General features: G+C 40.3%; 1 protein-coding gene across 4 annotated transcripts in view; it reads left to right on the forward strand.

Annotated features, from left to right (window-relative positions):
• The first annotated feature begins 4,437 nt into the window (after positions 1–4,437).
• Positions 4,438–25,754, forward strand: part of CFAP43 (cilia and flagella associated protein 43) — an 83,694-nt gene continuing 62,377 nt past the window's right edge. For 3 of the 4 annotated variants that reach the window (XR_006654825.2, XM_045191538.3, XM_045191539.3), the window contains exons 1-6: positions 4,438–4,611; positions 5,920–6,173; positions 10,726–10,822; positions 15,504–15,671; positions 17,520–17,670; positions 23,105–23,264. Coding sequence is in view for 3 of the 4 variants with exons in the window: in XM_045191538.3 (XP_045047473.2) it covers positions 4,544–4,611; positions 5,920–6,173; positions 10,726–10,822; positions 15,504–15,671; positions 17,520–17,670; positions 23,105–23,264 (898 nt within the window). In the remaining variant the exon portion in view is untranslated. Of the gene's footprint in view, positions 4,612–5,919; positions 6,174–10,725; positions 10,823–15,503; positions 15,672–17,519; positions 17,671–23,058; positions 23,265–25,754 lie in introns of those variants that run through there. The other variant, XM_045191540.3, reaches the window with a different exon arrangement.

Raw genomic sequence — 25,754 nt, forward strand, 5'->3', positions numbered from 1 at the left:
ACATTCAAGTATATTCTTAAATGAAAATGTGGTAAAACAGCATAGAGGAGCTAATTCCACTGTTGAATGCAAACCACCTGCCAGGCATCTGCTAAGCATTCTACATGAAAAACTTGGAATCCTCACAACAACCCTAAGAATTACATAAGAAAACCTGTTAATGTTACCATTTCCTACATGAGGAATCTGGACGATGGCAATTAAGTGACTACCAAGAGGGACATACTTTTGAATGGTGGAGCTAGTTTTTCAACTCTGGACTGACATCAGACTCTGATCTCTAGCTACTTCCGTATTTCATCACTTCTAAGCTGTACACTTCTTCACTTTTGAACACCTCTGAAAACCTGGGCTATATCTTAAAATCACTGTAGGCTGGGTGCAGTCCTGACATAGGTGTTATTGTTTGTGCTTAAATCTGTAGGGCGGGTGTCAATGGCTTGGAAGAAGAGCCCAGAAATGATGAGAGCACTCTTAAAAGAAATGCTTTTGTTGGCACATTGCACAAAGCTAGGGTGGAGGATGAAGGGGAAATGAAGGCCTCTGACTCTGATTTGAAGAATTATTTTAAAAAGATGGATTCTAAAGGTGATGAAGCTGTAGAAATACCTTAGCTTATGTCACTTATGTTTTCTTTTTTTATATTTGCACAAGAGTAATATAGGATGAAAATCTATTTCTATGTAAGTTTGAGTTCTTTTGTGATAAAAATCTGAGTTTAAAACTGTTCTTTCAATAAGTATAAAATAAAAATTCTGGGTCATGTTGTAATTTCACTGGTAGATTTTCACCATCTATCATTTTATCTTAGATTTGATGAAATACAGGAGTATGACTTCTCTCCCTCATAATAACCTCTAAAGTACTTGCTGACTTTTTAAAGGGAAAATTTTATTTAATTATCAAGTACAAAAATGGAAACATACGTACCCAGATATCTGAAACATTATTTACCCTTCCCATGTGGGATACATTGTGAAATTTTCTATTTCATGTTCTTTTATTAAAAAAGACAAAAAAAAAAAGACTGGTCATGACTTCGCAAACAGATCATACCACTAATATGTTCCAATCTATAACTGCTCTAGAACACTCGTGTTACTGATGCTAATCAATAACTTAAGGGAACTTGATCATCTTCCTTCTCAGATTTAACCCGCTATAGTAGTCTACGTACTCAGAGAAAAAAGTTGGCAGCCTTGTGATCAGGTAGCCAGCCTGAACGTGAGGCATGCTGTCAGTGCGCACTTAAAATCACGGTCCTTCCCCGGGCTCAGTAGCTGAAGGAAACGACTGGGAACTATGCAACAGGACCATGTGTCTGCATAACACATTTTATATAAAGTTCTTTCTGTATACATTATTTCATTTGATTCTCATAACAATCCTGTGAGGGTAGGCAGGGAAAATATCAGATTCACTTTACAGATGATGAAGAAATTAAATTTGAAAATGCTTCAGTGACTTTTCCAGCTGTCTCCTACCTAGTAAGAAGTAGAGACAGAACAAAAACATGAATTTTTAGGTTGAGGTTTCTTTACTCTGAACCACATAGCCTGAGAGTATAATGTGAACTTAGATATTTTCACCACTTCATTTTCTTGTGGACTCAAGTCTTTGTCATAGGATACACTGAAATACCTGATTCTTAACTTGTCATGTCAGGTTTTTACCAGTAAAAAACTTATGGCCACAGGGAATATATTTTTTAAAAAGCAGTTTCTCTCTCTCTAGCCTAAGGGAACAGAAGTAATAAGACCCTAAAGACAAAGGAAATTGAAGGGTAGTCAGATGAAAGGGAATAAAGTGAATTGTAGTGATGGATTGTAGTGTTTTTTTATGCTTTTATTTTTGTGAGAGTTTCAATGGAGAATTTAATGCAGATGAGACAAAGCTTTTGGAGAGGGTCTAAAGCCTTGATGAGGTTATTCAAATTCAAATCTTGAATGTGTAATGATGGTAAACCATAGTCCTCAAAAACTTGAACTTAATGCTCTCCTAAAGTTCTGTTTTAAGTGATATTTGTGCCATAACATATAGTGATTCCTGTTTTTCTCCATTAATGGCTCTTGGATTTCTTTAAATGATGTCTATGTTAGAGTCCATTGATATTAGGGTTCTGCTAAATTGCAGGGGATCCAAGTTTCCAAGCAACTCCAGAAGTCTCACTCTACCCAACACAACGCTTTCATGTCCTGGTACCACCTGCAGGGATAACTTTCTGACTTTTTGTTGCATGGCGTGTTGCCACCGTTCAAGGCCAGGCAGGTTCATGGTATTCGTGCAGATGGAAAAATATTCATGGAGCCATTGGGATGTCCAGCATGCCTTTATTCACAGGTGAGAGAGCCACGCACGCTGCAAACTGCATGTCTATCTGCATGTCTCATGTCATGGCCCTTGCTCCCCAGCATGGCACCCATCATGGCACCTGTCCCCTTGCATGTCTCTCATCATCATCGCCCCCAGCAGGGAGTCCCTAGCAGTTTAAGTAGCAGAGGGGAACAAGCCGGAAAACTGCCAGAACATTACATAACATAACATAATTCTGCACATGCGAGCCCACTTCATGTTATGGGAACACTTTATTGGACCCAGTCTCAAGTCTATGAGAACACTAGTTATCAGGCCCCTCCAAGGCTATGGGAACACTGCTCCCCTTAGTTACCCAGACACCTGGGTGAGGAAGCCAGACTGCCTCCACTTACCCTACACATGATGAAGTAATTTTATCAAGCTTTTTATAAACTATACTAGCTTCCCCTTTTCATCAGCTACAAAGTTTTCCTTCTACATTATTTACTCTTTCACTATTGCATAATTTGTCAGACATGTGATACAGTGCCACGTACAGACACTGCAGTATGAGCCCTTTCTATGCACCTCACACCTCATGCCTACCCCTCTGTCGCATGGGTACGGAGCTCAACATTCCTTCCAACACCACTGCAACCCTGAAGATCTATGGTTGTGACTAATCCCCTTTCCTGCCTAAGAGAAACACTTCTCCACTTTTGCCCCGCATCCCTGAAATGAAAGACTGCATAGTGTCTGAAGAACGTGAGGTTTGTGTGTTACACTTCTATGCAGCCCAAAATGCCAGTAGTGCTTTAGCTCACCTTGTTAGGACCATGAAACTGACTCCTAACAGATCTTACTTCTATTCTTCCTACTCTCCTACCTAATTGATAATTCTTCTGTAGCCAGAATACTCTTTTATAAATAAATCTGATCATCATTTTCCTGTTTAAAACCATGCAATGCCTTTCCATGGCTCTTAGGATAAAGACCAGAATTCTCAGCTTGACCTTTGCCTGGCCCTTGGCTCCTTCTCCAGCCATACGTTCAGTATTTTCTACTCATCTCCCTCTGCTCCAATCACACTGCCCTCCCAAGTTCATCCAATCTGCTGTCCTGCTTTAATACCTTTCCAAAAACTCCCCTCTGCCCACTCCCCCCACCCCCAGCAATCACTCCTCATCCTTTGACTATCAGTGAAAACAGCACAGGCTCACACAGAAACCATCTCTGACACTGCCCGTCCAACTAGGTGAGGACCCCAACATAAGCTCTCACGTATCATGTTCCTTTTCTTCTTAATTCAAACTATAATTTTACATTTGTGTAATGAAGTGGATGTCTATGCCACCCACCCCTCACATCCACCAGTCTCTAAATTCCAAGAAGGAAGGAATTTTACCTGTTTGGCTGATTATTTTGTTCCAAGAGACTAGCACCATGCAAGGGAGATACTCAGTAAATATTTGTGAATGAAATGAAGGAGAGAGGGTGGTAAGAAAGGAAGGAGGGACTTAAAAAAGGGAAGGGGAGGGGAGGGGAAAGGGGAGGACTGGAGGGGAGGGAAGGCAAAGGAACAGGAAAGGGGGCTAGGAAGGGCCTGAAAGGGAAGGGAAGAAGCAAGGACAAGCTGCCGACCCTTTCATAAGGCTATTTTCAGAAGCTGTCTGCCTCCTTTAAGTAGCAGAGGGTACACGTGAAAGTGTAATATAACGATGAAAGACTTGGAACTGTCGATTTAGACTGGAACTTGCCTTAAATCCTACGATGTTTTGTAGCCTTAAGGAAGTTACTTTTCTGATCCTCACTTTCCATATCTGTAAAATGGAGTTGATGGGGGATTTGAAGATTAAATAAAATAATGCCTGCATGGAGCTTGGAGCAACGTCTGGCTCGGCCAGCACTCAATATTAGTTTCGGCTAATGATATTTATTAATATTGTTAATTATTTGCCACGCGCTGTGGAGGGACATTCCAGCACCCCTTCCGAGGGATCCGCCCCTTGTATCGCTCGTTGCTCGCCTATTGGCTGATACGCTGCAGCGCCTCCACCAATCCTCTCGCCTCTAGAGGGAGGCGGTTAGAGGATGAGAGCCAATGGGCGCAGGGGTTACAGTCTCCTGACTACGGTGCAAACAGTGGAGGCTGAGCCTGTCCTGCAGCTGGGGGATCGGAGTAACCGCTGCAGGCGGGAATCCGGGTCCAGCGATTGCTGCCTGGGGTCCGGTTTGAGAAACACGGGCCATGGCTCAAGGCCGGGAGGCGGAGGAGAGCCCCTACGCCGTCGCCAGCACCGCGTCCCTGTCCGTGAGGTGCGGCATCGCCGCCCGGCGACTGACTTCAGTCTCGGGGAAACTTTTCCTCTTATTTTCATCCCTTTCCTACGCTATTCTGCCTCCCATTTTGTAGACTTGGAAACTTTGACCTCGTCAAACGCTTATTCAGTGACCCCATCTCCATCTCTTTCCCAGCCCCACCCCCTTTCATTTTCCCCTACCCTCGTTCGTTTGCCCAGCATCGCTCTCTCGGACTTTCCATTTCTGCCCCCTTTTCCTGATCCAGTATTGGCTTCAGTGATCCTTTTCCCTTCGGCTTTTCATAAATAACCTCCACCCTCTCCGTTCCAATGAGAGCCCCCATTCCATACTTGGAGTCTTTGGTGATTTGCCTCCAAACTTAGGGCCGTCCTCTCTTCCTCCTAATTCCTAACCACTAATTTTGGATTTATTTGCATTTATAGTGGCCTTTGAAAAGCATAAACTGCTGCACAGATGAAAGTGGCGTTTCTTTCCTCCCACATTCCAGAGTGTGTTACCTGGAGCCTGTTCCACACAGCATGCTCCCCTGGTCCTGACTCTTCTCTCCAATCTCTTGAAATTTCTGACCAACCCAGAGTTCTTCTCTTACCTTCTCCACCATCTATCTTTAAGTCTTCATATTTAAATAAAACTAGAATCTCCCCTCATCTCAGACTCCCGTTACTTCTAGCGTAAACTCACCAGCACTCCGTACTTAAAAATATGTTCCTTTTGTGTTGCGACCTTTCACTCATGTTGGCTTAATTCCTTTTATTTTCTACATTTATCTGTATTTTTAGATTTAATTATGGCTACACATTTCTAAAGAAGAATCCCCTACTCTGCTTACAAGCACAAAGCAGGATGTCCTATTCAAAGTTTTTTTTTATAAAGTTTATTTTTTAAATCAAAGATAATCATAAAACAATGGCCCACAATACACCCTGTTTTCTATTAGGATCAAGCTTTTTTCTCTCTGTTGTTTTCACTGTTTCTTTTTCACGTATCCAAGACTCCAAAAATCCTTCTGAGACTTTCTCAGGTTTGGTCAGAGGATTTGCTTCACTGAGAAAGTTCTCTGAAGAAGGCTCTTGAGCCCTATGGAATTTTAGGTCTACATTTAAATTTCTCTAGTACCTGGACTTAACCTGGCCTCTCAGCCACCATAAGTGTTCTTTGATCTTAGAGATTGTTTGGGGCAGAAAGTGGGTGAAAGTAGAATAGATGTGTTTCAAGGATTTTGATGACCTTTTGTTTGCTTTGGCAAATAGAAAAAGTATTTGGAATGTATTGTATTGATGGTGGTATATCTTTTTCTTAAAGATGGGTGCAAGGATTCCCTAAGCAGAATGTTCATTTTGTCAACGACAGCACCATTTGCTACCCTAGTGGCAATTTCATAATATTTATTAATATTGCAACCAAGAAAAAAACTGTACTCCAGTGTATGAATGGAATTGTGGGCGTCGTGGCAACTAACGTTCCTTTTGAAGTGGTGGCTTTTTCTGACCGGAAACTAAAACCTCTCATCTACATATACAACTTTCCAGGATTGACCAGGAGGACCAAATTGAAAGGTATCCTGCAAGACCCTTTCTCTGCCATAACTGAAGGATTTTGTTAGAAGGTGTAACCAAACCTAGTTCTCATAAATGAAGCATTTTTGGAAGGTTTTCTTTCTTTCTTCTTCTTCTTCTTCTTTCTTCTTTCTTCTTCTTTCTTCTGCTTTCTTCTTCTTCCTTCTCCTTCTTCTTCCTTCTCCTTCTTCTCCTCCTTCTTCTCCTTCTCCTTCTCCTCCTCCTCCTCCTCCTCCTCCTCCTTCTCTTCCTTCTCCTTCTCCTCCTCCTTCTCCTCCTCCTCCTCCTTTTCCTCCTCCTCCTTCTCCTCCTCCTCCTTCTCCTCCTCCTTCTCCTCCTTCTCCTTCTCCTCCTCCTCCTCCTTTTTTTGTAATACACACTTTAAAAGAAGGAGTCAGGCTGACCACAGAGGACTTTTAATTAATTGAGCTAGAGCCTTGCTACTCCTAGTGTGGTCTGCTTACCTTCAGCACTGTCATCACCTAGGGTATTGTCATAAATGCAGAAACTCTGCTCCCAACCCACACTTAACTTAATTAGAATCTGCAGTTTAACATTTCCCATGTTATTCGTATGCACATGAACTAGAAGACTCATTTACAGCACTAAATGCAGTTTGAAAGAAACCTTTTTCAGGACAATTTTTAAAAAGATTTTATGTATTTATTTTTAGACAGAAGGGAAGGGAGGGAGAGAGGGAAAGAAACATCAATATGTGGTTGCCTCTCACTCATCCCCTAATGGGCACCTAACCTGCAACCCAGGCATGTGCCCTCACTGGGAATTGAACCAACAACCCTTTAGTTCCCAGGCCAGCGCTCAATCCACTGAGCCACACCAGCTAGGGCTTCTTTTCCTTTCCTGATAGCTTATTGAAAATCCGGGTGAGTTGATGTTGTATAACTTCTAAAGATAAGTCTCTGAGCCTCAATTTCCTTTTCTGTGAAATGGGGATAATGGTAATATATCCTGTTAAGGCTGTAGTGATAATAAGTGAGATTATATGTTATTATATATGCCGTCATTATATAGGACATATGTCATATGGATGTCAATCAATGTCATCTACCATTTAAATTATTACTGACTCATTCTTAGATCCTGCAGACCCACACCAGGCCACTGCACATCTATTGGAGCCCATCTAATGAGTCCCTCATTGAACACATCATGGACAGAAGTCTCAGGAGAAATGAAGGCTGGTCTTAGTTCGATAGCCTTTTGGGTCAAACCAGGGTTTCGGCCAAGCCAGGGAACTTCACTATAATTTGACGTTTTATTTGAGGGGAAATTTGTGTTCTCACAGATTACAACTTTTAAAACATAACCCATTCATATACTGGGAACTGCCTATGTGAACTGTAACTACCTTTCATCTTTCAATTTTCCCCAGCATGGTGACTTGATTCTAGCCCTGTCTAAGAAATTGAAAATTAATTCAAACCAATAGCCATCATTCATATTGAATAATGAAACTCCAGAGGTATTCACAATAAAATTAGGAATAAGTCATCAAAGATACTGGTTGTTACTGTTATTATTTAATATCAGCCTAGAAGTTCTAGTCAATGCAACAAAATAGGAAACAGAAAAATTATAGCTATGGGAAAGGAGATAATAGGTAATGCAGTAGTCTACTAGGACCAATGAAAGAGGGCTTAATAAGATGCTGATTTCAAAATAAATACCCGTGCAATTAGAAGATTTGGATGCTTAGGAATAATCCAATGAAGAAATGTGACTGACCTCAGTGGAAAAAACTACAAAAGTCAGTGATTTAATATATTTAAAGATACAGAGACATTCCTGGATGGAAAGCCTGGTTATTATAAATGTGTTTTTGATATTCTTCATAGGAAGTAATTCATAGGTTTATCATATGTTTTAGAGAGGCAGGAGTACTTAAATGAAATGATTCCAAAGTGCATTAGGAAGAACAAAAAAAAGAATGGAAATAATTTGAAAGAGAATGATGACAAGCCCAGGGCCCCTTTAACATCATGGTGCTCCAGTAATTAAGGGCGTGGTATCTGTGCAGAGATCACCAGACGAATGAAAGGGTTGAAATCTGGGGACAGATCATAGAATATATAAAACCAAGTATATGATGAAGGACACTCCCCCTCCAACACACACACAATAGATAATATGGGCTGTCCAACAGTGCTGTTAAGGAACTATTTGAACAGAAGTATCAAGTTAGGTACTTATGTTATACTGTACAAAATATGTATCAGATGAAAATAAGAGTTCAGTATAAACAACAAACCCATTAAAAAGTATAAGAAAGTACGGTATAAAATCGAAATAGTTTCAAGATGAGTAAGAACTTTTCACAAAGGAAAAATTAAAAATAGAAAGATTGACATACTTGATTACATACAAATTTGAAATTTAGGAATATCAAAATTACCATGGAAAATCAAAAGACAAAAAATAAACTGAGGAAAATATTTGGAACAAATATGATCAAATATTTTCAGGGCATTGGAAGACAATAAGAAAAAAAAGACAAATATCCCATTAGAACAAATGGAAAAGGAACTTGTCCTCACCACGAACTACAAATGATCAAAAACATCAAAAAATGTTTCATCTCAATATTCATTTTAAAAAGTATCATTTAAATCAAGATGAGATTTTTTTGCTTATCAAGGTAACAATTTTTTATATTTTTTAAGATTTTATTTATTTATTTTTTGAGAGGGAAAGGGAAGGAGAAAGAGAGGGAAACATCTACACGTGGTTGCCTCTCATGCCCCCCCTACTGGGAACATGGCCCACAACCCAGGCATGTGCCCTGACTGGGGATCAAACTGGCGACCCTTTGGTTCACAGGCTGGCACTCAATCTACTGAGCCACATCAGCCAGGGCACAATTTTTTTTAAACCTTATAACAGCTAGGTAGAGTGCAGTGAAACTGGTAGCACCCTTTTTTTGCTGAAGGTGGGAGGATAAATTGATAACAATCTTTCTGGGAGGTAAATATTAATCTGACTGAGTTAAACCCACTTCAAGAACTAGAATTCACTTTTAAGAAAATAATAAGAAATATGGTCAAAGATTTGTCAAATATGGTGCAGAACACTGTCATAGCAAAAGACTGGAGAGACAACTTACATCTCCGATAACATGAATGTGGTGAAGTAAGTTAAAACATCCCATGACGGGATATTATATGAACATTAAAATTCTCATTATTAATTATAAAATGCCCAAATAAGGTAAACAAACCAACAGGAGTAACATTATGTATGATTCAAGTTTCCTTGTAAAAATCAATTATTATGTATAATATTTAACCCATGATTATTGCAGCTATAAAAAGCAAAGTTATATTTAAAGAAAAAAATGTCTATTTTTACAAGTAAACACAGAAGAAAATACCAGAAAGAAATATACCAAATTTGGTAATAAGATTACTAAGGCTATATCTTTTCTTTTATGCATTTTTTATATTTTCTTCAAAAATCATGGGGAAGGTGGGGGGAAAAGGCAGAAAACTATACATGAACAACAATAAAATTCAAGAGTAATTTTTCAAACATGCATTTTTTAAAATTTAAAATAAGTGTAAAGGAAATATAAAATTAATAAGCTTCAGTTTGAGGAGGAAATGTCTATAGCAAGGATAGAAAGTCATTCTAATAAGGCCTCTTTCCCACAGAAAACTTATTTTTATTTTTGCATTGAATGCTTAAAAATATAAGCTATTTTCTTTGTTAATTGGAGTGGGCTAAATAAATTCAATAAATGACAAAGTTTAGCATTATGTTATGGTCAGTTGAAGTGAGACAGGTAAAAAACAGCAGAACCATTAAAAATACACAGAAGTAGCCATCGAGAGATGAATGTAAAAACTGAAAAAAGACAGGCATAGGAAGAGGTAAAGCTTTCGCTGCTGGAGCCATGCTGAAGCACAGCAGATGAAGGAAGACCAGAGCCTCGTACATATACAGAGAGGCAAAGCAGACACTTCTTGTTTTAGCATCCTCATGATGCCCATTCTAACACATTGTTACTAAGACTTTTAAAGTCAATTTTCATTTCTTCAACTGTAGATACAAATGAACATATAAATTTTTATAGTAGTTTCAAGAACTGGATGATATTAAGCTAAGGGCTGGGTATGGCCTAAGGTATGGAGATATAGAAGTAAGATAGAACTATTTCACCTCCCCAAGGTATGTAAAGTTGTTTGAATAATGTTTTTAATTACAATGTTTCATATATTTGTGGAATATTTTACGGTTCTTGGATCATTTCAAATCACACTGGGACACGCATGCTGCAGTATGGTTGGTGGTGCATCGAAGTCTAGGGCCAGTGAGCTAACAGTCTGAATTCACTCTAGACAGCTTTTTAAAATGGATCTTAACTTTACTCTTAACTTCCTGGTTATTATGTTAGAAATCAGCCGGGAGACTCTTATTCCAAGAGTTAAATGTTTTTGAATTATGTGAAATTTATTAGAAAAGGAAAATAGGTTATAGACTATAGTCAATCTCAGAGTATGATAATGAAATCCTTGTAATGGATTTTATATTTTAGGCAATGTTCTTCTGGACTATACTTTACTTACATTCAGTTATTGCGGCACCTACCTGGCTAGCTACTCCTCTCTCCCAGAATTTGAATTGGCTCTCTGGTAAGTTCCAGCGTCCTACAGAATTCCTTTCATTTAACTTGTTAAAGGAATTTACAGAATTCCTTCAAATTACATTACTTGTCCTTCTGGATTTTGTCAGAAGACATATACATGAAAAAATCTGAAACAAGGAAATATGGAAGAAGTAAAAGTCCTAATTATAACATAGAATGTTAGTTACTACTTTTAGGCATAAAATTTGGTAGGGGAAAAGCTATATGCGAGCTAAATTAATTATCGTATTTCTCTTTTCATTTATGTGTTATAATAGTTCCTTTGTCAGGTAAAGAATATATTTATAAATGCATAAACTTTCATCTTTTGTTAAAAATAAATAGTACCTTTGAGTTGTGTGCATATTTCCCACTAATGTTGAAATTTAGATGGCCTCTACATTAGAGTTCAGTTTGAAGTAATAGGTTTTAGAGACATTAGAACAGTCATATGCTCAGAGGGTGGAACATTATGACGTATTTGCCAGTGGCACAGGAAATACCTTTGGATAAGACATAGCTGTGATCTTTGCTGGGTCGCGACCCCTGTGGCCAGCTTCAAAGTTACACTTACTCTTCCAGCCTTGATATAAACTCCCTCAGGGGAGTCTTATTAAGGGGAAGTGCAAAATGTTCCAGAAATGACCGAGGATGCTCCTTACATATTAGTATTTCTTATATAAAATGTAATATATAGGTTCAATGAGCCCTAATTAGTTTACACAGTTTCCTTTTTTAATTAAAAAAGCTTTATTAAGTATAGTTGACATATAATAAACTTTATTTATACATATACACAATTTGATGTTTTAACTTATGAATAAACCCATGAAACCATCACCATAACCAAGATAATACATGTATCCACCACCCCCCAAAGCTTCCATGTGCCCTTCAGATCCTGCCTTGTTGGCCGCTGCCACACTTGCGCTCACCCCATCGTCGCCCTGCCCTCTGCCCCCCCAGTTCACCACTGATACACTTTCTGTTACTCTTAATTAGTGTTTTCTAGAATTTCATAAACAGGAAGTTATACATTATATGTGCTCTTTTTTTGGTATGTCATCTTTCAGGCAACATAATTCTTTTAGGTCATCTCATTTTGAAACTCTCTTATGCTATGTGTCTCAATAGTTCATTCCTTTGTATTCTGTGGTATGGGTACACCACAGTTTGTTTATCCACTCACTTGTTGATGGATATATTTGTTTGCTAGGAGTGCCATTAACCAAGTACCACAAACTGGGGGTCTTCAACAGCAGAAATTCATTGTCTCATAGTTCTAGAGGCTAGAAGTCTGAGAGCAAGGTGTCAGCAGCATTGGTTCCTCCTGAGGGCTATGAGAGAGAATCTGTTCCAGGCTTCTCCCCTTGGCTTGTGAATAACTTTCCTCATGTTCAAGTGTTCTCCTTGTACGTGTATCTGTCTCCAAATTTCCCCTTTTTATAAGGATACTACTCATTGGAGTAGGCCCACACTAAATGACCTCATTTAACTTTAGTAAAGATCCTATTTCCAAATAAGGTCATATTCTGAGAACCCAAGGGTTAGAACACCATGAATTTGGGGGGGCACAATTCAACCCAGAGCAATATTTAAAGGATGAGTGGGGAACAGCCTTGTGAGGAGAGAAGAAAGAAGATTCCCAGCAGGGGAATGGCATGTGCAAAGATCATGAGGTCAGAGCAAAATATGGCAGGCGTAAGGATTTAATTAAGCTATTAAGAGAGCATAATGATGAGGAAAAGATATTAGCCATAAGAGAGAAACTTGGAGGGACAGTTTTCTGAGGGGAGCTCTTGAGCAGCCTTGTAAATAAGTATGGTGGCTCCCCAGAGTACGGGGCCAGCCTGGCACTATCTTGCTCTTCCATTCCTAGTCTGTTGCCCTCATCTCTAGTCTAAAGTGGGGTCACCACCCGTGTATTTTGGAGACCAGAGAGAAGGCAAAAGGGTAAGGAAAAGGCACAAATCTTTGTTGGAATGCGTAGCCTGGAAGTTGCACATGTCACTGACACTTAGATCCCATTGGTCACAAGCAATGTTGAGCTGCAAGGGAGGCTGAGAAGTGTCCTCATGGTGGGTGACTGTGTGCCTGGCTAAAAACCAGGGATTCTGTTAGTTGGAGGGAGATGTGGAGACTACATATTGAGGGACACAACATGTCTCTGCCACAGATATCTGGGATGGAGGCTCAGGGTAGAGGGCTGGAAATAAACGTTGGGGAGTTGTTAAATCAGAATAGTAATCAAAGTGCTAAATGAGTAAGAATACCTAAAGAGGAGCTTTGGACAGAACTCAGAAGAACACCAATAAAAAAGGGACTTAAAGAAGAAGAGGAACCTCATTGGAGACCCAGAAGGAGCAGTCATGGAGGAAGGACAGTTCTGCAGAAATCAGAGCCTGTGTCAGAAGCTCACGAGCCACTTTAATAGGGAGTGTAATCTCAGGAAAGAGGCCTGCAGGGAAAGGGGAGGAAGGCAGGGAAGGCGGAGAGCCCATATAAGTGTGCATTGCTTTGCTGGCCGCCACTTGGTACCAAGTACAATTGTTTGCTCTGTCTCACAGGTAGTCTTTTGAGAGGCTGTATGAGCAGTGGGCTGGGAAGGGGAGAGGAAGAGATGAGACCTTGTTCACCAACTTCTGTTATCCCATCCATCAAAGGTCCATTGCACAAGGTATTAACTTCACCACACTTTTAGGTTTACTGTGACCTCCTGCATGGCATGCCCGGGGGCACAGGGAAGCCCCTGGGCATGTGGAGCAGACATGAGGTGAGGCACCAGTGGGTGTACTGGCAGGGAGTTACTTACGCCTACAGAGTTGGACAGCCACCAAGTAAGCTGGTAAGAAGAGGTGATCTAGGCCTCAGAAACAGTGGGAGCCTGAGAGGCATGGGGAATCCATAGTAGGTATGTGACTGAGAGTCCAAGGGTCACTCCAGAAGGTTGTCATAATAAGCAGAGTCAAATCCGGCAGAAGGAAAGTTAGACGGGACTGGGAAGTGCCTGTTAGATTTAAGATGAAGGTGGATATCAGTGGATCTGGGAGACAGCTGTGTCATGAAGTCTGGTGGGGGGATGCAGATGTCCTGGGGTGAGGAACGAGGAGGAGTAAGGAAGAGGAGGCAGTGAGTTAAGAACAACTCACTCAAGAAGTCTGGCTTGAAGGGGGCGGGAGAGAGACATGAATGGGTGAGATTGAGGGAGGGCGTGTTGTTTTTTTTTAATAAAGATGGTACAGATGAACACTTAATGTAAGTGTTGACGGGAAGGAGTTAGGAGAGGGTAGTCTGAAGATGCAGAAGAGAAGGAATAAGGAGAGACTAATGTTCCTAAGAATGCAAGACTTGTAGGATCCAGAGCACAGGCTGTGAAACCAGCCTTAGGCAGGAGAGACGTACTCTCCATTGTGAGAGGAGAGAAGGAAAGAGTGGCACAGATCCTGGCGGGTGGGTAAGCTTGATAGCAGGAACTTGGCAGAATTCTCATGGAAAACGAGGCCATTTACGGTGAGTAAGGTGGAGAGGTGAGAGGCTTCAGGAAAATAGGGGATATTAAGATGACCACTTCAGAGAACAGGAGAACGCACTACCAGAGAAACAGTAGGGCCTGAGGTTTCACTGAGGCTCCAGTGGGGGGTGGTAACCAGGAATTCATGTCACTGACACACATAGTCCTGTGATCTTCGTTCCTGTCTCCAATAGCCCGGGCTTTCAGTTGTACCCATCCAGGTGTGACGGTTTTTGACGGGTACTTGAGGCAGAAAGTCCAAAGATCCAAAGAACCAGCAATAGAATGGTTGATGTGACAGGACGTTTGTGACAAGGATGAAAGGAGGGGAGAGCAGAAGGAACCCAAATGACCAAGTGAGCTTAAGACGCATTAGCTCCACTTTCCTAGTCACAACTCTGAATGGAGTGCTGGCTCCTTGTACGAGGGGACAGCTCGCATTAATATTTTTCTCCTTTATTTCCTCTAGCAAGGGACCTTGCTCATGGTAGGCGTTCAAGTAATTCTCTCAAGTGAATAAATGAATTAATCAATTTTGAAAAACTAGTGCTATGATTTAAAACTCAGTGAATGATTGCCCAGACTGGAGTGGCTCAGTTGGTTAGGCATCGTCCTGCAAAGTGAAAGGCCGCCCATTGATTCCTGGTCAAGGAACAAGCCTGGGCTGCAGATTCAGTCCCTAGTTGGGGAGCATATGAGAGGCAACTGATGTTTCTCTCCCTTTCTTCCCCCCTCCCTTCCCCTCTCTCTAAAAATAAATAAAATCTTCAAAAAAAACCCCTCAGTAAACAATCAATTAGCATCATTATATACATTATATGCAGAACCATGGAGTACTCATATGTAGTATAGAGATTTAGACACCTACACTTATATTTTGGCAAATGTGATGATATATTCCATTTTCTAGATTTGGATGAGTTAAATGCAAATTTAATGAAGAAGATAAAACAGTCTTGGTAGCATGAGTAATATTTTAAAAATAGTTATTTTGCTTTCTTTAACAGGTATAGTATAATGATAAGTTTAATTAGTAAAAAATTTGATATTAATGTCATAGGTTATATAAATTGTATAATAAATTGTCTCAATTTATATAAATTAATCCCAATAATTAGATAAATGTCCTCAAGATATGAAATTCAAACTTTTTTACCAAATGCAATTTTTCTCTAAGGGACTGGGAATCAGGTGTCATTTTGTGCAAGAAGTCACAACCTGGTGTCGATGTGAGCCAGATGACTTTTAACCCCATGAACTGGCACCAGCTGTGCTTGTCAAGTCCAAGTTCAGTGACCGTGTGGACCATTGAAAGAAGTAACCAGGAGCATTATCTCAAAGCAAGGTGAGAGACTTCATTACAATACAGTGTAGTGGTGGTCTTGTTTGCATTCATGTAATGTGATCAGATCAACTTGATTAAATCAATTTGATGAATTACACTTTATTTTTTTAAAGTTTTTATTTATTTATTTTTAGAGAGGAGAAGGGAGAAAGAGGGAGAGAAATATCAATGTGTGGTTGGCTCTCACATGCCCCCTACTGGGGACCTGGACAGCAAGTCAGGCATGTGCCCCTAGACTGGGAATTGAACTGGCGACCCTTTGGTTAGCTGGCTGGCACTCAATCCACTGAGCCACACCAGCGAGGGCTGATGAATTATACTTTATATGTATATCTTAAGTTATAACACCTTTCTACATATATAATGATCTTGGAGTGGCCATTTGCTTTTTAAAAATATTCTCTATGACTTGATTTCCCAATGAAATTCTTTTGAATATCAAGTCCTCCTAGAGCTTTATCAAACATTTAATTTTCCAAAATTTTATTTGCTCTTACTATTTCAAAACACAATTTTTTGCTCCTATTACTTTGATGCCCAACTGAAATCTCAAAAATAAGAAAGTTTTAGGTATGGATATTTTATATACATTATACCTTCAGCCACATTATCTATAAACAAAAGGGTAGTTGCATATAGTGGATCATGGGAGTTACCGTTTATTAGTAAATAGAACTGGGTCAAAGAGAAATTCTATGACCAATGCCCTGGTGATAGTTGGTGAGAATGGTGTCTTGGGGGAAAAGGGTTCGAAGACTCAGATGCCCCTGCACTGACCATACTCTCCCAAGTCAAAGACTAAGGAGATGTTGGCCATTGCGTCCTTGAGATTACAATTTTTGAAAACTACCTTCTCCAGAGAAATGTAAATCTGGTAAATAAAGTGAAGAACTAGGTGGAGAACCCTAAGAGGGACACTTCCCTCTGCTCAGCACTGTTCATGTCACAGTTTCATTTTCACAAGGACCCACTGAATAGCCACCTCTGTCCCCAGGCAGAGTTGACAACACTAACCTTTCATAAAATGGGTGATGTCTGCAGCAGATCCTTGCCAGGGTAGGCAAGTGATTTATTACACCTTTCTCTCTTTTTGCTTCCCTTGAATATTCTCCTTTAAATACTGAGTTGTGATTTTTCTATAAACAAAGTCGGAGGTGAAGTGAGTGGATTTTCCAGTTCAGAAAGTAAGCAGGATTTAAAAATACTTAAGCTTTACATTTGAGTAGTAGGTGCTATTTTTGCGTGACCATTTTACAAAATTATCCATCATTCACAAAACATAACCAAGGAATTTTTTATGTAATGCATAAAGCCACAAATTCTCCAAATTCATCTTGATAGCCATATTATGAGTTAAAAGTAGATATATGGTAAGTTTGAAATGAATTCCTGATACCAGATGTCACAGAAGTAGCTTAATACAACCGACACATATGTTTGTTTTGACCCACGTATGCTCTCTCAAAATTTTGGGACCAGAATTCTCACATGTCAGCAAGCCCTGTTGACTGGAACTGAGTGGTGCCTGCCACCTGTAGGAGGGAAAACAATTGCCCGTTTGCCACAGTTGCCACCTTGCCGCACATAACCTGCCTGACCCCATCAGCATTCAGATTTACAATCCTACGTTAGATGTTAACTTTGAAAAAATTTGAAAAGCCCTATGTATTTAATTTGTAGCTGTACATTGCTTATCTTTTTATGATACATATTTTAAAGTCTAATATTTGGCCCTTATCTATTTTATTTTGTTTTTTATGTTATAACAGCTCCCCACTAGTAAGCAGCAGTTACATCAATGACTAGTTTCTGTTAATATGATTATTCTGATGTTTCTTTCTTCTATAGGTCAGCAAAACTACCTATGGAAGATGGGTCATTTTTTGATGAAAAAGACTTAATTTTCCCCAACTCGTTGCCCAAGGATCTCATCTATGGACCTGCCCTCCCACTGTCAGCCATTGCCAGGCTAGTAGGCGAAGAGGCTGAAACTTTCAGGGTAATTGCCTGGCATGTCTTCCTGTTTGCCTTCACACAGGCATCCCATGAGGCGTGCAGGGTAGAGAGAACCATCCTGGTTTTTGATACATATTAGCCTGGAGACCATGAGAGATGAAGATGCTGGAGTTTTGAGTTTGGGTGGCTGGGAAGACAGTGGCACCGCTAACTGAAACAGGGAGCCCAGATGTGATTTCAGTTTTGGAATATACTGAATCTGGGGTCCTGGGGAGGCCTCCAGGTGGAGATGTGGGGTAGAAGTTGTCAAAGTGACTCACTATTAGGGAAAAGTCAGAGCTGCAGACACAGGATGTCAGAGTCGTTCCCACAGAGAGGGCAGTGGAAGCCCTGAGGGGGAGGGGTGTGATGAAAAGGAGAGAAGGGGTGTCAGGGAAGACAGCCAAAGGGGAAACTGACTGCCAGTGGTGGGGGGGTGCGGGGTGGGGGAAGAGGAGTCTGAGAAGGAACAGTCACAGAATAGGAGCAAGTCCAGGGAAGAGCCAGAGGGTGGAAAACAATGGAAGAAAGTTTCAAAAGGGGGTTTGTCAGCAGTTGGACACTCATTCATTCATTCAACAAATTTGTCAAGCTCCTCTCCTGTAGCAGGAACTGTTTTAGGCAATGGGGTCACATGGTGACCAACTGGGCATCATAATCCCTGCCTGTTGGAGCTTACATTCTATCAGGAAGACAGAGCTACAACACCCAAAGTTTGGAGATATGTTACATCATTGCAAAATGTGATAATTATTTGAACAGGCTAAGTGGGGGATGGAGGTAAGGACAAGATTAACAAATGCTGGTCTGGCCATTGGGGAGATGACATTTAAGGTGAGACTTTAAGGCCTAAGAGGCCATGCTACAAGCAGGGTAAAGAGTGTGTAGGAAGAGGGAACTGCATGTACAAAGATCCTAGGGGAAGAAAGTAACTCAGTGTGTTTGAGGAGCTGAGAAAAAACTCATATAGCTGGAGCACAGTAAGTGAGGGGAGAGTGAAAAGCGGGTGATGTTCGAGAGGGAGGAAAAGAGCAGAGAGCAACAGCACATGCCGTGCCTTTGAGATGAAGGTAAGGAACTTGATTCCACGCCTCTCCAACCTGCATTACGCTAATGCTAAAAATGATTCAGTGTGGTAGATTATTAAAAATAAGCTCTGGCGAGCAAGAGGAAAGATTGTATGCTCTTTTTGTTTCTTCTAAAGAATGACAATTACTCACTTTTAGATTACAGAAGATCACTAATTCCTTTTAACCGCACAGACCTGAGCCTTGGAATGCAACCACACTCACCACGGTGGGGCAGCAAGTAAACACAAATAGATCAGCCGTCAGGGTTTACAGCTTCAGAAAAAGTTTCTATGTTTAGTGTTTGGTTCCTAGGACTCCAAATGCCAACTATCCGAATCTTTTTTTTCTGGAGGAGCCCTCATCTTTCACGTTTTGCACCAACATGATAAACCCTACATAAAACATTTACATTTCAAGCAGTTGTCCTTGTCATCTGGAAAATGCTGTCAGATTTTACTTCCTTCAATATTTAAATGTGGAGTTACAATTTTAAAAAATGCTCATACTTATACAGACACCTTTATTTCCTAGGACTTTTGTACTCAGCACATTTTGACCTTTTCCTGAAAACAGAAATTTAATGTTAAAGTTTGACATCTCTAGATCATATAAGGAATAGTAATAAAGTCATGCACTTTGCATTTAAATAGGAAGTTAGCTTTCCCAGTATTTATTTCTTTATCTTATAGATAAATAAGGTGAGAAAAGTGGCTGAAACATTAATTAATGTCTATACAATGAGTGAAAGCATAAAATAGAGCTCAAATGTCTTGGTTCTATTCATTCCTTTGAATGGCACTTTCTTGTGACCTGGGTACCAGTGGCAAAGAAATCAGTAATGACTCGATCTATATAAGCGTCTTAGAAATTGACAAGCTGTGTACTTTTACAAAATTACAACCATTAAGTGCTGTCATTATATCTCTTGTAGCTAATGATAGAAAGGCCCGTTCTGGGCCCTTAAATAGGCATCACGTTACACAGCCTATTTAGGGCATTAGAGACGCATCTAGCAGTGACACGGGGAGTCAAAGGCAGATGTTATCTGGCCAGAAATTGGATCCCAAATAATTAATTTAATCTCAAGTGTCCAGTTTCCCTTTTTCCATCTACCTTAAAAAAATAAGTTGCTAAATAAGAATCTCTTTTATACACTCAAGTATTTGGAAACATATTCAGGTGCTTACATTTTCTAAAGCAAGATTAAGTGGGACTCAAGTTTTTCATGTTTGGTCTTCAAGTGACCACAATGTTTGAATCATGATTCCAGAGGATTAAATAAGGAGGTAGTGTTATCAACAAACATTTTTAAATACTATCCACACCTTTTCTCTTACAATTCTCAAAATTTTCAGAATTAAAAATTATTGTTTCTACTCACATAATCCATATAATATCACATTTACTTTTTAAATGGCATAGAACAGCTCTGGCAGGTGTGGCTCAGTTGGTTGGAGCATCATCCACACACAAAGGTTGTGGGTTCAATTCATTTAATACCTAGGTTGTGGGTTCAATCCCTGGTCAGGGCACATATGGGGGCAACCCACCAATGTTTCTCTCTCACACTGATGTTTCTCTCTCTTTCTCTCTCTGTCTCTGTCTCTCTCTCTCCCCCTTCCTCTCTCTGAAATCAATAAACAAACAAAAATATGTTTGGCACAGAGCACATTTATTGAAAGGAAGTAACAGGAAAACAAGCCACGATTTATCTTAAAGTAAGAAAAGCCACACATAATATTAATTTAACATACCCGGGCCAGAAAATTCCGAGTTTTAGTCCCCGCCTTCTGTTCCATATGCACAGATTCACTGGTGTGTGAGGACCAGGCGCGCGTGTTCTTAAGATTTTAAGCCCATTGTGATACCCCGTGGAGTCTGTCTTTTCGTGATTTATAGTCTAAGGTTATATGTCATCAAGACAACCCAAAGACTTTTAAATAGTGGTGTTCAGTGAGTAATTCTTTTCTATGACTCAAATCCCAGACACCACAAAAATGTCATTGATTAGTAGCAGTTTAATCCATTTGGTTTTGTCCCTTTGTTTGTCCTACTGGATGGCCAGATTGTTATTCGAGTTTTATTTTCTAACAATCTAAGGGCATGAGGGCATGAAATAGACCAATTGTACCATCAAAGTCAATCTATTCTTTTAAAAATTATCATGATTGTTCCTATATATGATTTCTGCCTTACTTGTGTTTCAAGGTCCATCCCAAATGATAATTCTCTTTCTTTACACTTCCTTCACCCCACCAAGAAGAGCCAATTGCTTTCTTATGGATGCCCATACAATACAGGGGTGGGCAAAATAGGTTTACAGTTGTTTGTATGGAAAACAATATAATAATTAATTTAAAATAACACAAGAACAAACTGTTTCGTGTACTCACAACTTAAACCGACTTTTGCCCACGCCTGTATTTAAACACACTCCTCTAGTATAACCCACCATGTTTTCTGATTCTGATATTTGTTGATACTAGTTCTTCCCTCAATAGGTGATTATCCTTTTAGGAGGATAATGTCTAGAGGAGGAATTCCTTACATCTTGGTGCAATGCCTGGTATATAACCAAAACCCAATAAATGTTTGTTGAAATATCAATTGTACAACAAATTTATATAAGTTGAGAATTTAGTAGAAATAGTTACTTTGACAGTGTCACACCTGCTTTACCTTTCCTAAATTAAAGGACAAGTCTTTCCTAAATTAAAAGAGCAGCATGTAATATTTTATTTAAGTAGTTGAGTATTTCTTAGAAAGGTGACTTGCATACGCTGGGAAGTTCTGAGTAGAAAAATCACTGAATAGTTCATGGGTTTGAACTATTCCCCAATGGTGAAACCAATTCCATCTCACCCTGCTTTATTTCCCCCACAGCCCTTTTCAACACAGAACAGTCCATGTCTTTAACTTATTTATTTTACTCTATTTCCCCTCACCGGGATGTATGACTACACGGAATTTTTGTGTTTTGTGCATTGCTACATTCCTGTGCTTGGGGTGCCACGAGTATCCAATATTTGTTAGATGAATGAATAAGTGAATGAAATAAACGTGGAACTCTCAAGGAATTTAGCAATTCTGGTAATTTGGCTAATGGCTCATTAAAAATGTTTTCTATTCCTATGGGTGTAAGCATGTCTAAAGAAAATAAAGATATGTTGTAGCTAATGCAATTCTAAATAGTAGTATAGCAAACAAAAAGCTCAGATACTCAACTACTAAACCTTCTGTTCTCAATACAAGTGAAAACAAACAAACAAATTTAAGTTCCATATGTTTGATTTGTTTAAATCAAACAAAAGAAAGGAAGGAATGCCATGTTATGATATCCTGAGTTCACAATTTCAATCAGTCCTGGGACAGAGGAGGAGGGGGGATGTGCCCAAAACTGCTGTTACAGCTACCTTGACCTCCAGGAAAGAGAGTAGGTGGTCCTAGGCTTACAAGGATATCTGCTCTGTCTGTACAAAAAGTGTAGGGGGCACCCTTTGCTCTGCTGGTCACAAGCGTTTGCGGCTGTAGGAGGCATAATACTGAGGTATTACTGTGTAAAGCAGCGATCAACAGACTATGATGTGCTTTTGTATGGCCCCAAGCTATAAATGTTTTTCGCACTTTTTTTAAGGTTGTTTTAAAAAGGGGGGTGCGGTGGGTATGTGGCAATGCAGAGACTAATGCGGTCCACAAAGCCTAAAACATTCCTTTATAGGGAAAATTTTACCTTACATCCTCGGCCCATACTATTTTTCAGTCTCCAAAGCCAGCTCTTTTTCTAGGTACATCCCATATATCATGTGCATTTTTCTCTGAGTTTTCCATAAAATCAAAGTCATGTAGGGTGTTTCATGAACCGAATTGGACAGGCCACCAGAATCATACAAGGAGTCCTCTCCTCATTCGCCACGAAAGCTAACTAAGCAGGGGACCAAGGCAGACCCCTCCGTAGCTGCCCCAGGAAAATCACATCCATGACCCCTGCAGAAGCAGGAGGGAGAAACGTTATAATAATCTTCCTCTAAAAGAGAGATTGTAGCTAGACAATGACTTTCTTAGGTTCAAGATAGAAAAAAAGTCCACCAGGAAACAGTATAGAAGTTATTACTCAAAACTCATGGAAATCTGTGACACTGGAACTCTGACGGCGTTGGCAAGAGTGGCTTATTTTTTTCTAGTGAATTAAAATGCAGAGAAGCGGAGGAAGAAAGGAGTTCAGTTAGCTCTTAGCAAATGGTGGGGCCAGTGAATGTACATATGTACATATTCATTTATTTCCTCTTGGAAATTGTTTTAATGGGTATTTCTCTGGTTTTCAGGCCATAGTTATTATCATAATACAAGGTTTCTGATCTTTCCCTGAAGCCCAAAGATGATCTGTATCCTTCGCTGCACCCGACGATGCACTGCTGGACTGCAACAAGTGACCTGTACGTTGGCTGTGAAGAGGGTCATCTTTTAGTGATCAGTGGAGAAACCTTGAAGGTGACTGTGCTTGATAAGACAGAAGACACACCATCAATGGGTGAGGAACTGCTTTGCTTTATGTTCCCAGAAGGGTACAACCACTGGTGATGGTTTTGCGCTCGAAGATGAATGTTTTATTTTCTATTTTTCTCTTTCTTCTAGACATCTTTTATTCCTTTGTCTCCTTCATCCTGTAGTCCTAGTCCTTCTAGCTACCTAATGTTTCTTAAATATTACATGCTCCAGACATTCTGCTAACACTCTGTAATGCGGTAATCCTATAACCTATAGGATTCCTAATAGATTATGTAAATCCTCATCTATAATTCAAGTAATCCTCAAAATAGCTTTACAAGGAGGTACATTTTCATCTCCACAATATAAGGAGGAAATGGAGGCGTTGAGAAGTTAACAAACGCGTCCGAATTCCCATAACTAGCAAACTGTGGAGCTGAAACCTGAGCCCAGGCTGTAAAACTGCAGAGCCCAAATTCTTAGCTACTATGCTGTATCCTTTCCCATACATATGCCTGTTCTGTTTAATAAGCTAATGTGTTCTTTCCTGCCCTCTGTCCTCTCAACCGCTTTCTCTGTCATGGTCTTCTAAGTCTAACCACCACCTTGAAAATTACCTGTATGTTAAGTGGTTAGAATTTCCAAGAGAACATGATCAATATTCTCTTTAGATATGGTGTCCATTCCTAGTCCCATCAACTCTGGCCAGAGTTGGGTCTGGGACACAGGAGTGGCTAGGTATAGACCCTTTGAGAAGGGGACTTTGCCAGGGCAAACCCCAAACCTGTCCATTGCACTCTCCATTCTAATTGCTCTTATTACTTCACACCTTGACTTTTGCAGCAACCTTAGGACTGACTTCATTGACCTTAATCAACAGCTGGCTCAAACCAGGCAGCTCATTCCTGCCAAACTGCTCTTCTTGAAGACCGTTTTTAACATGTAACTCTAGGATTATACTCCACCTTGCTTTCAAGCCCTCTCCATTCTGATCCTCCCTGTTCCATTTAGTGTTAGTTCCTACTACTCCCCAGTACAAGTCTCCTGTCTAGCCATCCGTTCCTCCCACCGTTCCACAGACATGCCTTCTAGCTCATTCCCTTGCCACTCTGCTCTCTGAACTCGCCAGTTCCCAACTCATACACTGCCTCCCACAGCAAGTGCCCGCCAGCAGCCGTGTCCCTCAGCCACGCCCTCTCCCATTCCCTGACTCTCACCCCACTGCTACAACTGAGACCGTGAGATTCAACTTTCCTCTACTCTCACCTGTACCCTCCAGGCTTTGTTCACTCTCTAATCTCTCATCCACGATGCCATCCCGCAGCTTTCCGAGGAGTAAACCTTTTTTTCTGGCCTGCATTTCCAATGTCATTTACTCCCACTGAGACTTTATAGTTCTCATCATTCTTGCGCTCTCCCTAACTTCTGCCTTCTGCTATTTGCAGTAGAAGGCAGAAGACATCCTTTGTCTAGGATGTCCCTCTCTTCCTTGTTTACCTGGTGGAATTTTCCTCTGTGGAGTCGCCCCTGCCCTCACCCCCACCTTCAGGCACAATTAGGTGCCCTGTCTGGAGGTCCTTCAGACTCACTGGTTTCTCAGAGCCGCACCCTGTCCCATCGCGATGCCTCAGGTGCACGTCTCTCTTCCGCACTAGTCATCAACTCTTTGCAGTCAGGAATTGTGTTTCACTTATCCTTTGGCTCCAAAATTTAATCCCAGAGATTTCTACACAGTAAATTAGCATCTGTGTCTATGTGTAAAATGAGTTATAAAACAATGTGTCTCATTTCCAAATTCCTGTCACACTTGTAGTATGTTACACCGATTTAGGACCTAACAATGTATAGTTGGACATGTATGCTATTTCTTCCTGTATACTGTTTCTAATAGTTTTCATAATGCTTCCAAAATAGATATTTATCTAGCCTCTACAATGTGTAAGACTAAGCACTAGGCATGAAGCAAGGTACTTCAGAGTTGACATAGATGGCAAATATTTAATCTCATAATCTCTACTTTCAAGTGATTTCTATTTTATTAAAGAGAATATGACAACTAGTCATTTAATTACAATCAAGTAGAATAGGATGATTTCACTTGGTGAATAGGACTTCACCAAGTTCTGTGGGAATTCAAAGGAGGGAAACGGACCAAGTTAAGTTACTTTGAAGGTGGTATTTGAAATGGCCCTCGAAGGATGGGTTCACAGACAGAGATAAGAGTAGGTGACTTTCTGGCAATGGTATCTGTGTAGAAAAAAGACACAAGAAGTGGTACGATTTGTCTGGGGCATCAGGTTTTACGCAGGGGTAGTGGGGAACGAATAGTCATCTAGGCCACATTTGCCCTTAAATGTAAGGCTAACATGTTTATGGTTAATTCAACTGACAGTGGACAGACATCAAACATTCCTGGATGGGGATGTACCCCAGCTGGATTTGTGCTTGGGGAGGTCAATTTAGCCTTTGTTCAGGAAAGGAAGATCCGAGAGCAGGTGTCTATAAGCAGCAGGCACCTAGACTAGGGGAAGAG

Source organism: Desmodus rotundus, chromosome 4 (assembly GCF_022682495.2).
Source record: "Desmodus rotundus isolate HL8 chromosome 4, HLdesRot8A.1, whole genome shotgun sequence".
NCBI lineage: Eukaryota > Metazoa > Chordata > Mammalia > Chiroptera > Phyllostomidae > Desmodus > Desmodus rotundus.